Raw genomic sequence first — 14,799 nt, forward strand, 5'->3', positions numbered from 1 at the left:
ACAGTTTCGTCTCCCTGCCTGATGGCTGTTAAGGTGATGGTGTGGTGGTTAATGAACATCAATGCATGTGGCTGTCTCCCATCTGCTCTCTCCGGTGCAGGTAACTGCTCCAGCGCCTCTGAAGGGCTCCAGCCTGGAGCTGTGCAAAAAAGCATTTGCCCGCCAGCGTGCCAAGGACCTGACGGAGCAGGCCAGTGCTCTCCTGGCAAAAGACAAGCAAATTGAAGCTCTGCAGCAGGAGTGCCGGGAGCTGCAGGCTAAACTCTTCGCAGGGAAGGTGAGACACTTTCTGGGGCATCACTCAGTGGCTGGGACAAGCAGTGCAACAACAGTGATAGGAACCAGGCTCCAGGGAGTGGGGGGAGGGTAATCAGTACCAAGAGCAGACTGAAACCAGAGATATGTGAGTTGGATGGGGGACACTGGGTGAGTGTGTGGCAAAGCCAGTGCCCAGACCCCTCCAGAACAGAGCGCTAGGGGGCACTCCAGTTGTCCCTCTGAGAATTCATGGGTCTGAGCTGCCATTTTCAGCAGTGATTAAAACTCTTCCCCTGGAAATCCCCAAGAAGCCACAGATGCAGGATGACTTTTCACAGTGCAGAGCTTCAAGCAAGGTGCAAAACCAGGACCTCCTTTTAAAGTCTGTCTTTGGAAAGTAACCCAGCACATTCTCAAGCACCAGTCTAAATCCTGTGTCTTGACCTGCAGCTTTCTGATAGCTCACAGCCGTCAGGAGGCTGGTGATAACTTGGTGCATCTTTGTATGACTGTGACCAAGGGTGCAAATCATTATACAGGGGTTGGTTCCTGCACCCGAGGTGGTAACTCACATTCCCTCAGCACCAGCACAAGACTAGCTGATATAAATGGTGAGATAAAAGGGATTATTAAGCTCATCCCAAGACAGATATCTGAAACTGGTCAGACATGCCACTCCCTCAAAGCACTTACTCTCTGCAATGACTCTGAAAAAAGCCTCTACAGACATCCGAAGCTAGGTGAAACAATTCCCACCCAAGGTGACTAAAGTAACCTGTTCTGGGTATATCAGGCCCATCTTTTGCTCAGAAGCTGGAAGTTTTCAGTTGAGATCAGTTAAACTCTCAGAAGCAGCTCAGTAACACTGGGGCTGACACTGGTTTCCCTCTGTTTTTCTAATGCAGATGTAGTCAAATGCAATCCTACATTCCTGCATCCAGGTGAACTGAATGCTTACATTTCTACTTCCCCATCTTACATGATCTTTAGGTGGCAAATACTTCCTTGCAGAAAGCAGCTTTATTTTTGCCCCTGAGCTCCCCATACGTTCATTTTAACTGTGGGTTTAAAGGTAGATTCTCAGTCTTTCCCTAACCTAGATGATCTAGTCAGGACAAGAACGACTGGGTGTTGTTCGCTGTTTGTACAGAGCTGACACCGATAATTTCTGGCATTAAACCACAAGAGAAAGTTATCCAGGTCTGACCATGCTCTATGGTGTCAGCAAGAAGAAATTTCCTTCCTGTTCCTTTGATTTCTCACTGCAGAACCCCCCCCCCCCCCCCGCCCAGAGGGAGAGCTTTCCAAAAGTGCTTCCCAAAGCACTCTGATTTTCATAGCAGAGCTTGCTGGGCAGTCTGAATCTGCCAGGGACAGGTGACAAATTGTAGAGGAATGTGACAAAAGCAGGTGAGCAACATTCATTGCCAGCCAAGGAAATACACCTGGGGGCAATCCTCAGGGTTGAGGAATTTAGCCACTGCCTTCCTGGGGCCTGGGTGACCCCCCTGGCTCACAAGGTGAGATAGTCTGCTTGTGTAGCTGCCAAGGCAGAAACTGGAAGCATGACTGGGGGAATTCGCAGAGAAGAGAGCAGGAGAGCAGATTGTTCTGTCTGATCCGGTTTTTCCCCAGTTTTCTCTCAAGCAACCACTCATTAAATTTTAATTTCCAGCTAGTTAAAATTCAAAATTCCCCTAATCTCTCTGCAGCATGCAAAAGGCATTACACCACTGAAGGGTGTTATATGCAGAGATATTATGTGCACACTCAGAGCTTGTAACCCAATCAATTTGAATCTAGGATATTTAAATCAGCACAGATTTCTCAGTAGCTATGAAATGAATCTACTCCTTTCCAGTGGCAGGTCAGACACTTCGCATTGGCCTTGTTTTGCAAAGTCAGGGCTCTTAGGATAGGGTAAAATGATTTCCTGAGATCCTAGTCTCGTGATGGGCTTCCAACTAAACCCCAGCTCCCCTAAAACCAGGCTGCAGTTTCTTGCAGCGTGGATTCTTGGAAGCGAGGGATTGCAGGGAACAGCAAGGCAGCTGCAGGGGATGTGTATAATAGAAACTGTGAGCAGAGGACTGAGCCTTTTTTCTACTCTCTTGTTCCCCCAGGCTTCTGAGGCTGTCTGTTGGGAATAGCTGCCTTTTTTAGTGGGGGAAGGGAGATTTTATACAGAGCCACAGCAAATTTTGTTTTAAAGAACTACTACACTGGTAGTCTGAATGCAGGTTTGGCACAGAGGACGCCCAGATGCTCACTTCTTGAATCTGTAGTCAGTTCCCATTAATGCTGCCTCAGTTTCCCCTTTGTAGCATGAGAGTAACCATGGTTTTCTGCACAAATTGTATTTATAAAGCACACATTATTTTTAGGGTGAATAAGAAGTGAACAGGAAAGCAGATTAAATTTGTCCTGGATACCAATTATGCATTGAATTCACTGGCTTAGGAGCTTTCCAGGGGAATGAGCAATGTCTCCTCCAGCAGCATATTTGTACAGACAGGTTTTCACGATCAGCTTTTGTACGTCTATATGGACATGCAGGTACGTGTTTCTTCAGCTTCCTGCAATTTGAAAACCTTTGAAGAATTAAACAGTTCTTCAAATTAAAAGCTGGTGACATATTCTTACTGGTTTTGTGGGAGTAAGATTGCACTGGTTTCCTTCAAAAGCTGCTGGTTTGGGGTCCAGAGTGGATGGGAGTGACCCCTTGTTCTAGGCACCCATTCCCACAGGCTGTCTCTGAAGAGGTTAGGAATCAGGAATGTTTGAAAAGCGAACATTATCCTGAGCGACAACTGAACAAATCCCAGATGTTCTTCATTCTTTCCAGCATTCAAAGCCTCAACCACCGTTAGGGCTGTAGAGAATGCCAGCGCCCACATCAAGGCGGTAAAACAGTTAAGGCTCTGGTTTGGCTGGGAAATGAACTTACATTACCCCGGCACGCTCTCTGCTGGCAAGCCCCAAGAAAGCACACATTTAGAAAAGCCGTTTTGCTTTGTGCTGCTATAGCTACAGAAGCACCACAGGTTGGAGGAATAATGTGTTTTTGAGGCTTTGAAGACCCAGGAAACAGAAATCTTTACATACCACTTTACCTGGTTTTCACCAGTGTCTCCTCAGAAAGGCTTTTGGGGTATGCATGTGAATTCACCCCCCTGACCCATTCCACCTCCTAGAGCTGGTCAGCAACATGATGGCATGTTTGCATTTCCCACAGGATGACCCTCACTGCCTGAATGTCACTGAGTTCGACCGGCTGCTGCGGGAGTCCCAGAGGGAGGTGTTGCGGCTGCAGAGACAGATTGCGCTGAAGAACTTCAAGGAGTGTCTGCGTTCTTCTCAAGCCAGTTCAGGTGGTGTTTTGCCAAGTGCTGCCACACGCGTGGGACTGCCCGTACCAATGCTAAATACCTGCAGCAAAGGTTCACCTCTACCCAAGGAGGCCCACCTGGGAGACCCAGCACTAAAAGGGGGAGCACCCAGGGAGGTGAGACAAGTGGGTCAGCGATCTAAGTTTTTGCTATTTAATTACTTAATAACTATTATTACCTGGAGTACGTGAGTGCTGTGGTTTCCACCACTGTGAATTAGATTAGGTATCTGGAAGCTCTTCCCTGTGAGGGTGCTGAGGCGCTGGCACAGGGTACCCAGAGAAGCTGTGGCTGCCCCATCCCTGGCAGTGTCCAAGAATGGGGCTTGGAGCAAGCTGCTCTAGGGGAAGGGGTCCCTGCTCATGGCAGGGGTTGGGACTGGATGAGCTTGAAGGTCCCTTTCAACACAAACCAGTCTGGGATTCTATGAAGAAGTGCTGTGCTGGATTCTAAACTTCTAGGTCCAGGTCTCATACTTTGAGTGGGACACAGATGCCACTGGCAGCCCACTCGTACAGTGACACGGAGCCATGCCAGGGTTCAGTCCTCCTCACCGTCCCTAACTTGAGGCTTTGTGCTGTGTTTTCCAGGGGAACAGGGCAACACCTCTATTTTCCTGCACTGGCTGAACACACGCGTCCTCGATGTTTGCACAGGTTTGGACGTTGGCCCCCAATGGGCACCCATGGCCATGGTGCCAAGGATTCATGCTGCTCTCTGTGCCCCAGCCCGCGGCAGGCCCGGCCCCACCGCCGTCCTCCGCTTCTCCCGGCGGGACGGCACCAACCGAGGGGGACCCCCGAGGCGGGCCAGGCCCCAGGCCCCTGGCCAGGCCGCGCGCGGAGCAAAGCCGCGGCGCTCCCAGCCCCGGCTCCTCGGCCCGGCCGCCCCTCCGCGGTGCAATGGTACCGCCCGGCAAATCCGGCCGCCAGCGGGCACCGCCTTCTCGCCGCGGGCCGTGCAGTCGGCAGGTGAGGCCGGGCGCTCCTCGCCCGGACGGGTCGGGACGGGAGCAGGGACAGAGATGGCCGCTGCCTCCGCCATGGCCGGGCCGAGACGGGCGGGCTGAGGTACTCCCGAGAGCGCCTTTGTCGCGGCAGGGCGGGGACGCGCTCTGCCTGAGGAGACAGGCCCGCCGAGGCCTCCGCTGCTGGCCGGGTCGGGCAGCGGGGCTGGTCCTCAGCTCTCGGGGCGGGATCCTCCATGAGGAGAGGGCCGGGGCCGGCCGCCGGGCTCTGCCTCCCTCGGGGCCGAGATCTGGGCCGGTCCCGGTGGGCGCCTCGGCAAGGGCACTCCGCCACCGGGGTGCGGGATCGGCGGAGGCCTTCGGCGCTGCGGTGGGCCGGGCTGCCCGGCGGGCGGTGCGTGAGGCCGGGCCTCGGTGTACCCGCTTCCTCCCAGCTCCGGCAGTTCTTGGATTCCTGAGCCGGGGCGGCGGCGGGTTGGAGCGACCGCTGGCTCCCGATACGTTTGTCTGGTGTCGGTTCACCCGGTTGCTTTACGAAGCTCTCGGTAATGACACTGTTCCGAGGCAGTTTCACTGCTGTTGCCTGTATGAGGACCCACCAGCTGTGCTCATTCAGTGCTCTTATAGAAGGCATGTTAAATATTCATTCCTTGTTTATCCTTCCTAAGTCACTCTCAGTTTACAGGCCCCGCTCAGCCGTTGTTTGTTTTTTAGCTGTTGCTGTTTCTTTACAGCCTCTCCCATTTTTCAGTGTTTATCATCTTTGTTTCCTCCCGATGTACGCTTTCTCTGTACTTTTTTGTGCTGGGGAAGCAGTGCTGCTCACAGTATCCCAGGCACAGTGTCACTGATTTATATGGTGGCATAATGAAGTTTTCTCTCCCAGTAGATCTCTGTGCCTTTTTGTCTAAGCACTGGGTTCTATTACAACATCATTTGTCTGATGGCCTTCTGTAAGCTCTGTGTCATGAGGCCCTCTTCATCATTTGGCTCTTTGCGCTATCAGTACATGCAGTGCATGGTTCCTGCTGCCTTTTCGCTAGTCCCTTCATTTTTAACTAGGTATTTACCCGAGAGAAAACCTCCCCCCTCCTCCTGTGGTGGCTCAGTGTCTGTAGAAGCCTTTTGAAGCACTGTAACTGCATGTGTTCAGCACGCTCAGGCAGACTGTACTGACTGGGTCTCCCTCACCCAGTTGTTAGTTAACAACTCTACAGATTAGTGACTGTGGGTTCTATTTCCCCACTATACTTTTGTTTGGGGTATTTTTTAAGTATCTGCCTAATCTTTGTTGTAATTTCTATCAGCTTGCCTGGAATACATGTCAGATGTGTTTCCACTGATCTCCACTGGAATACTCTTCATATTTGCCACCTTCCATTTGCTTCGTATTAAGGTAGTGTCACAGAGGTGACACACTGCATGCCTTGAGTCACATACTGCTGAAGTGAGGGATTCAGTTCATGCTGAAGGGGGTTTTCGAACCCTTGGGTGAATATTATCTAATCTCAGTGATTTGTTACTGTTTATATTGTTGGCCTCCACAATTCTTATAGACAAATCAGTTTGAGAGAGATCCTCAGCTGTGTTCTTCATAGTTTGAGATTTCTACCCTGGTGGCCCCTGACCCTCCAAATTGATAGAATCAAGGAACCCTAGAATGGTTAAAGTTGTAAGGGACCTTAAAGCTCATCCAGTTTCAGCCCTCTGCCATGGGCAGGGACACCTTACACTAGAGCAAGTTGCTCCAAGCCCCATCCACCTTGGCCTTGAGCACTGCCAGGGGTGGGACAGCCACAGCTTCTCTGGGCACCCTGTGCCAGTGTTCCAAGTTCCTGTTCCGAACTCCTCCATGATGAAGAGGGATGCACAGACTTCTGATTTTTTTGACCTTCCTTTGCTCTGCACTGGTCTTCCTTGAACAGTCCTACCATACTTTGATTTTCAACTGACTCTGCAGGTTCTGTTGTGCAAGAACCTGCATTACGGTGTTTCTTATGGATGCTCTTTATTTGTCTGGCTCAGGAGAGTCTGTCCTCATTGTCAGAAGATTTTCTGGCTGATAAATAGCAATGAGACTAAGCTGGGCAGAGAGCTCAACTGAGGTTAAAGGCTGAAGTGGAGTCAAATACCAATGGAGAGTGAAAATTCAGAGGACTGAATCCATCTTTTTTATTGTTTTGGAGAGGGCTGTGAGAGGCGTTAGGTGAGGCACAAGTGGAAACTTAGATCTGAGAGCTTTCCAGAGCCCACTGTAGCATGTGGGTGGTTTAACCAAGCTGGGTTGATCTGTGCTGGGCTCCTGAAAATTCCCATCGCAGACCTCTGGTGGCTGAGATATCCCTGGCATGGTGGTCCCCTTTCTCCATGTCCAGTGGAGAGGTTTTCATGCGGAGTGTTGTGCTCTCTGGTGGTACTGTCAGGAGAGCCTCTTCTCCCTCTCTGTGCATGATGTGCTTTACAGTCCTGGCTGTCCCCAAGCTCTCTGCATCTTGCTTTCCAGGTGGAACCAGGTGTGCAACTGCTGGGACCTGCTTCTGAAGGACATGAAAATTTCCCTCCCAGAAATGCAATAGCAGACCAGGAGAGCAGCCAACAGATACAGCAGCTGGTGAGTGGTGAGCCTGGGTTGGTGAAGGAGTGCTCTACTTTCCCTTGGGGTTTTCACCCATGCAATCCAGGCAGAGAGCTTGGGGAGTGAAGTCTTTCTAGGTGCAGGAGCGCTGCAAAAGTGGGAAGCCTGGGGAGTCTGTGAGAAAGCACAGGCCATCTGCATGGAAAGTCGCTAGGTGGCATCTCCAGGTACTGGGCTGGTGGGGGAGTATGTCACACTAAAATCAGAGGGAAACATGCCAGTAGATTTTGTGCTGTGTTTGGTTTAGCCTTACTTGAACTGGGAACAGGTATGTTATGGGGGGACAGATGTTATGTGGGGAATATATCCCATCTGAATTATTCCAGAAGACTAGGACAGTTCACAAGGAGGTTTGGCAGCTTTTATCTATCTGAGGAACCAAGAGTGGTAGCAAGAAACTGCAGTTAAAGGTACATAACCAGAGGGATGTTTGCTCTCTGTTAGATGTCAGTTGGATTAGAGTAGGAGCTAAGATAGCACAGCTGGCATTTCAGGCTGGATAGTTTGCACAGCTCTGTCGTCTTGTCCCCTGCATCCTGTTCTCCACACTGTTCCATACAAAATAGGAGCAATCTGTGCAAATGGGAAATGCAGAACTGTTTCCAGAAGACGAAAGGCTCGGGGGAGGAGGGGAAGAGCTGCTTCCCTGGGAAAGTTTTTGGGCTTTTAAAAAATCTCCCTGGGTTTCTGTATTGTTTCTGCTTGCCACAAAAGTTTTCTGAAGAAAATGAAACTGGTTAGTGCACCACTGGGGCTGAGAAGCTGGGCTTAAACTTCTCACACACTTCAAGAATGTGACTTGTTAATCTACTTGTGCCTGTTTCATGCAGGAATTTGAACTAAAGAAAAAGCGCAAAAAATGTGAAAGCCTTGAGCATGAAGTGAGGAAAAAGCATAAAAGATGCGAAGAACTGGTAAGTGTTCTTATTGACTGCTGCTGTGAGAGTGATGGCAGAAGAGGAGCCAGGTTGTTGTGTGCCTCTCTTGGGTTCTCTTCAGTTTATCTTAATAAGGAGCCACCAGCAGCCTGTCTCTTAATTTGAACAGTGTCACAAACTCTAGGCTCCAGCCCTTGAGGCTGGAATTGTTTGTTTAGTCTGTCAGCTAGCTGTGGCTTGAATATAGCTGCAGAAATGACTGGATGGAGCTCCATGGCCTTTGCGAGCTCAAGGAGACACTTGACGTTTTCACAAGGACTCTAGACAAGTAACGAAAGATTTCTGCATCCTGAGATGGTAATTGCACAAACCAGCAGTCTTTTGCTCATGCGTTTTATTTGTTGGATGAAATCTCACCTCTGTTTAATGTCATGGAGGTTTTGTAGGTCATATCACAGCATCTGAATTTCTCCCTTCTTTTCTACTTTGCTGAGCAGCACTGGTGGCGTGAGTAATTGTGATAATGTATAGTTTAAGCCAAGCGTACTTACCTTCTGAGTAGATATTTTACGTCTTGCTCAGATCTCAGTTCAGGTCAGTTCTAATGCACAGCTCAGATCATGTGCACTTCATTGTGCATAGCTTGGTGTCATTGTCTGGGTTACAGTGGAGCATTTAAGGAACACTAGCTTTTCAAGGTCAAGAAGGGACCAACTCACTGGGATGTAGGCTGTGCACACAGGGAATTAGCTCTTGGGATAGTCAGACAATATTTGGTGATCTGTAAAACGTTGGGATGGGGAAATGTATGTGTGAATATGTGGAGTCATGTCATCATGCAAGTATTGAATTCCTCTAATGCTGTACAAAGTTGATGCAGACGGACTGGACCTGACAAAATCAATGTCTCTCCATATGTCCATGGCTCTCCTGCCTGCTCAGAGACAACGTTCTCTAAGGCAGGAGAGATAGATAGCTCTTATTGCTGAACTCCAGACTGCATCCTGGTGTAAGAGCCAGGCATTTAAAACTCTGGAGTTTGCAGTTTAGAATTCTCTTTCACATCATTCTTCCAAATAATATTTCTTCCTTAACTAAAATCTGTCAGGAAGACTGATCTTGAACCACCAGAGAAAACTGATCAGTTGTTGTAGGTGGAGTTTTAAATAATGTGGCACTGGAGCTGTGAAGGAGACAATGAAAGGTCTTTTTCTGTCTGGGCTTTGAGGCTACATAAAAAGAGAAGAAACTTGAAAGATGGTCTACCACAGGGCTGATGCCTGCTTGAGAAGTGCTGCATGTTTTTGGCTTCTACCCCTCAAGCAGCATCCCATTAGCATCTTCTACCATCAGTCAACAGGAATAGTGGAGCTGCCCTGCTGAGTTCTGGGGGAGTTAATTTGAGGTCCGTGGTGTGGTAATGCCTGTTCTTTCTGAACAGGAGATCCAGCTGCAGGAGGTACAGAGTGAAAATGCACGACTGGCTGAAGAGAACTTGCATCTGAATGAAAAGGCTGGATGGGCAGGAGAGGTAACAATCAGTGTCCCTGTTTGTCAGGTGGAGCATTGGCTTCTGTAAAACTGTGCTGAGGAGAACTTGCTGGCAGTTTAGGTTTTCAAGTTGCCAGCTGAGTAGCGGTCGTATGCCCACCTCTGTCCTGCGCAACTGCACTACTGCATCATAACTGCAAGTGGAGCAGCTACTGACCTGTTTTTATTAGAGTTTCCCAAGGCTTGAGTGAGGTGCTTTGTCCTTACTTAAATTCATGCTTGGGTTTACCTGTCGTAACTTGTTCATTAGTTCATAACCAAAGATGGAAGGCGGTTGGTAGGGAGCACAATACACTGGTCACAGCAGAACCCACCACTGCAGGTGGTGCAAGCATATAGAATCATAGAATGTTTTGGGTTGAAAGGCACCTTCAAAGCTCATCTAGTCCAACCCCCCTGCCATGAGCAGGAACATCTTCAACTAGATCAGGTTTCCCAGAACCACATCCAGCCTGGCCTTGAATGTCCCCAGGGATGGTGCATCCATCACCTCTCTGGGCAACCTATGCCAGTGTTTTATCACCCTCATTGTAAAGAATTTCTTCCTCACATCCAGTCTTGATCTCCCCTCTTTTAGTTTGAAACCATCACCCCTTGTCCTATCACAACAGGCCCTGCTAAAAATCTCTCCCCATCTTTCTTATGGGCCCTTTTTAAGAACTGAAGGTTCTTACAGTGTGTTTGAAAATCGTCAATCACCTCTGACATTGTTTGTCATGCTGGAATAGGGGTTTTGGTGGCTGATGATGTGGCAGGGGACCCCGCCCCTGCAATTCAGGTGGAAACCACAGAAGCTTCAGGCCTTAGGACAAAGGCAGGATATTTGCAGTGTTCAGTTAGCAGAGCAGATTTCAGGGGAGAGTGGTTGCACCTTGGAGGATTGTGTTCTAGGAACATGTTGCATGTAAGAATGATGGAAGAGTTGGTACTCCATGGATTTCTGTGCCCAGCTCCTTCTCTGTACAAATGTAATCCACAAGAGCGAGAAAGCCACTTGTCTGCCCCGTGTGTCAATGTTGCCACCATGCATAAGGCTTCCCACATATTTAATAACTGTTTGTTCTCAGTAGAAATGTTTGTCTTCTCTTGATAATCTGCATTGCTAATAGTCATCAAGTCAGAGTGCACTTTAGAACCAAAATAAGTTACTGGAATTTCCTGCAGTAAGTGGAAAAGTTAAACATGATTTCAGCAGGTTGCTGAGCTTCCTGTACTGTTCTCTACATTTAACCCTACAATCTTGGATTAAAAAAGCTTTTAGACCTTTGTGCTTTCATATCACCTCAGTCTATCACCTGTTCATATCCCAGTTCCTTCTTCCTTGCAAATTAGGAGGGGACATGTGTTTAGTGCAAATCAAGCGTTTGTCACACTGAGGACTGTTACAACTGCTTGTCTATTCGTTCTGAGTGAAAGCCAGGGGGAGAGGAGGTTCATGGTTTTGATATGACAAGTAGAAATCAGGTCTGCAAAACAATCTACTGAGATACGGAAACAAATTGTCCTTCATTATTTATACCAGGAATACTTATGACTGATTACATGTTGATACTGTGCTAAATGAAAATCCCTTCTCTTCAGGTTGAAGCCGAGAATGCTGACCTGAAATTGCAGGTGGTTTTGGTTACTAAGGAACGGGATTCAGTAATTCAGACAAATCAAGGACTGCAAAGCAAGCTGGAGAATCTAGAGCAGGTGCTGAAGGTCAGTAGGACCCACATGGCTGGAATGACTGTTTGGACACTTCTGCAATTTGAGTGGGAGGGGAAAGAAGGTGGCCATCACTGATTTAAGGATTTTCTTTGGCTGTTGCTCTGGTTTTTGGTAAGAGTTTCTTACTTTCTCGTCTGCTTGATGATGACATGAAGTACACACCATGCTTTGAGTTCACGGCTGGTGATAGGGTGCAGGGCAGTGTTTCAGTATTGTCACTCTGTGACTTGTTCTGCAGCACATGATAAATGTGGCTGAGAGGAGACAGCAGTTGGAAGTCGAGCACAAGGAAGCACTGCTAGTCCTGCAGGAGAAGCAAGAGGAAGTCAGGCGGTTGCAGCAGGTATGCAGTACGTGAGGGAATGGAGGTTTTACTCTCTGAATGCTTGGAAAGTGATGGGAGTCCTTCACCCTGCTTCTTTGGAAGTACAACATATACAGGAGGTATATGTGAGTTTACAGGATAAAGTAAACCAGGTAAGAGTGTTTGTGTCTAGGTGAACTCTGATACTTGAGCAAAATGAAGGGTTTCTCTCTTCAGTGGCAGTTCTGGTCTCTCGCTGCTGTTTATCCAAAGACCAAGGACACTTTCAGTCTGTACACTGTTCTAAATCTATAATGGTCTGTCAAGGTGGTGATGATAATAGAAATGAACTTAGGTAGTCTGATTCCCTATTTACTCCCTTTCTTATTTCTTCTTAGGCACAAGCAGAGGCAAAAAGAGAACATGAAGGAGCAGTACAGCTTCTAGAGGTAAGACAGAAAAAAATGAGATGGATTAATGGCTGCAGATTTGGTATCTTTTGTTCTTAATGTCAGTTCTTAATCTGAGCCTGAGCAGAATGCCTTGCTGTACAAGCCCTGGCCAGTGAAATCCTATGCTGAGGAGGCTATGGCCCTGTCTTGTAGTGGGAGCTTACAGTCAGAGATGGCAGGCTGCATTGCCTGTGTTTACTGCTGTGCTGTGGCTGTTTGGAGCCCAGGAGAGTCAGGCAAGTTGATAAGTGTTCTTGATGGAGGAGATTGCTCTATGGCTGCAGATAGCATCTCCTTTGAGGAGGGCCTGACTGTAGAGCCCAGTACTGCTCGGCTCCTACTGAATGGGATTGAAATTGTTGCAGGCTGTGTGAATTTCATGGGGAAGTGACATGATGTGTTGCCCCACTGCTATATCCTTTCTGGGACATCTGCTTTTGGCTGCAGAGACAGGATCAGAGCTGATGTGGGTGCTGCTCTTACATCAGTTAATGTTTAGCTGGCTTCGCAGCCTTTAAGAGAAGGGAGGTTTGATGCTTGCCAAATGTTTTCTGAACTAATTCATTGAAAGACTGGAGAAGCTACTTAGGTTTAAAGTATACATCTACCTGTGCAAAGGAAGAAAGGGACAGTCACTTTGTTCTGTGTTTAAGAGGCTGGTAGTGTTCTGCAAGGGCCTCATCAGTTAAATATTCTTGAGTTCATGTTACTGGTACAGAGATGCTTTATAAGTCAGTGAGACCAAGCAGACCAAAGAAAGACACATTAAAAGCTAGTTTAATGTGAAGAAACATTTATTCATGCAACTTAACTGTAATCACAGTCATTCCAGAACATCAGTGTTGGGTAAAATTAGGGGGGTTGGCTCAACTTTGCTGTTTGTTGTCTCACCAGGAGCAGGGTGCATGACTTAGCAAGCTGTTACATGCTTGAAATCATGTCAAAGCCGGTTTTTTAGCTGTGGCTTGATTCTCAGCACTGCTTGGTCTCAGGCCTGGGGAAAGGTCTAGGCATCAGGTGTCCATTCTGTTGATTCTGTGGGTGCTTGAAATGAGCTGGGAAAGGAGGGCTTGAAATTTATCACTGCCACTCAAAGGATGTTGTGCTTTGGCTCAAAGCATACCATGATTTGGAGGCCCTCCAAAAGTGCATGGCTTTCTTATTCATGTATTTAGTATGTGGAATCTGGCTTTTGTTTGGCAAGTAGATGCTTCTGGGAGTGAGGTGGGAATCTCAGTATGGAAGAAGGCACACACTGTACGCCGGAGAGAAAACAATTGCATTCAAACTGAGGGTTGGGTTATCTTTGAGTTACTAAACTCAGTATTTTGCAGTATTATTGAGTTTTGGCTAGTGTAACTGCTAATATGGGTTTATATCTCTTGTTTGCTTTTCTTATTGCTACCAGAGTACTTTGGATTGCATGCAGGTACTGCTATAATCCTGTCAAACAGGACATTTTTCTCCTCTGTCCTAACTTTGACAGTTGCTTTATGTTCTTGTATTAACAATACTCTGGAAAAGATTGCAAGAGTATCATCGCCAAGAAAGAAATGTAATTAAAGGAGCTCCTGCTGGATTTGATGGAGCAGCTGCTTTTCTCTTTAGATGCTTTGCTTTCTTGACCAATTAGATTTAGGAGCTTTATTTTGTTGATACTTCCAGATTTTTAGACTTTTCCAACTGTGCCCCTTCTCCATGTGTTACATACATTTAAAGGTCTTTGGGGAAGTACTTACAGCTCAAGAGTGAAGTGTTTCCTTCAAAACCCAAAAGCAATGGCAATACTGCAAATGTAAATGTTGTGGAGAAAAAGAGGTCTTGCTGGCTTTGGATGGAATTGGTTGGAAGATGGGAAGCAGAGACTAGGAATAATAGTTTTCACAGAAGAGGTAGTAACTGATGAAGTTACAGTGTGGGAGCTGTGCTGTCTGCCTGGTCCCATATGATTTGGAAAGCTTATATGGAAGTGCTGGTGCTCACAGCTGATAGAAAACTGCTTCTGCAGTCACCGTTTGATCTGACTGCAAAGAGCCATGGGGAGATTAAATGTCAGGTAACACTGCACGTGGAGGAGAGGCATCCGTGATTGAGCACACACAGGCTCTGAACTACCTCTTGGGGCAGGAAATGCAGTACAACCTTATTCACAGGTTTGGTCAAGAAAGCAAGTACAGTGTTGGGAACGTTTAGGAAAAGAATTTGAAACAGTCTGAAGACATTATTAGGGTATATCCACATCCTGAAGAAGTAGCACTCACATCTATGTGGAGTTATGGATGTTCCTCTAATCCTTTTGATGTTAGCCCTGCTTTGAGCAGGAGTTTGTACTGCAGTCCCGTAGAGGTCTCTCCTAGCAGCATCATGATTCTCTGGTCTCAAAAACATGTAGCAGAAGATTTGGAGAAGGGTAACAATGGACATCTGGCTGGGAGCCGTCACATGTAGGGGAAGTGTAATAGGTCAGCCAAGGAGAGTGTCTAAGAAGACAGGGCTGAGCTAGTGGGGGTTGGGTCTAGCTTGGTGTGGAGAATCAGAGCAGGCTTCTGAATTGGTGATTGAACTGATCCCACCAAGCTCTGCTCCCTGCTCTTGCAGCCTCTTCTGGTAATCATACTACTCAGTCTGAACTAGTGTGAGGCTCCTCTTTCT

General features: G+C 47.6%; 1 protein-coding gene across 10 annotated transcripts in view; it reads left to right on the top strand.

Annotated features, from left to right (window-relative positions):
- TSPOAP1 (TSPO associated protein 1) overlaps window positions 1-14,799 on the top strand; it is a 68,457-nt gene that overhangs the window by 18,179 nt on the left and 35,479 nt on the right. For 8 of the 10 annotated variants that reach the window (XM_061375726.1, XM_061375731.1, XM_061375732.1 and 5 more), the window contains exons 4-12: window positions 101-277; window positions 3,494-3,772; window positions 7,118-7,225; window positions 8,080-8,163; window positions 9,569-9,658; window positions 11,260-11,382; window positions 11,630-11,734; window positions 12,094-12,144; window positions 13,556-13,576. In XM_061375726.1, coding sequence (XP_061231710.1) covers window positions 101-277; window positions 3,494-3,772; window positions 7,118-7,225; window positions 8,080-8,163; window positions 9,569-9,658; window positions 11,260-11,382; window positions 11,630-11,734; window positions 12,094-12,144; window positions 13,556-13,576 — 1,038 coding nt within the window. The remainder of the gene's footprint in view (window positions 1-100; window positions 278-3,493; window positions 3,773-7,117; window positions 7,226-8,079; window positions 8,164-9,568; window positions 9,659-11,259; window positions 11,383-11,629; window positions 11,735-12,093; window positions 12,145-13,555; window positions 13,577-14,799) is intronic. The other 2 variants (XM_061375727.1, XM_061375728.1) reach the window with 2 other exon arrangements.

The sequence above is a fragment of the Neopsephotus bourkii genome, unplaced genomic scaffold (genome assembly GCF_033783945.1).
Source record: "Neopsephotus bourkii isolate Nb327-2 ecotype Australia unplaced genomic scaffold, CSIRO-AGI_Nbou_v1 NB_1675, whole genome shotgun sequence".
NCBI classification, from domain to species: domain Eukaryota; kingdom Metazoa; phylum Chordata; class Aves; order Psittaciformes; family Psittacidae; genus Neopsephotus; species Neopsephotus bourkii.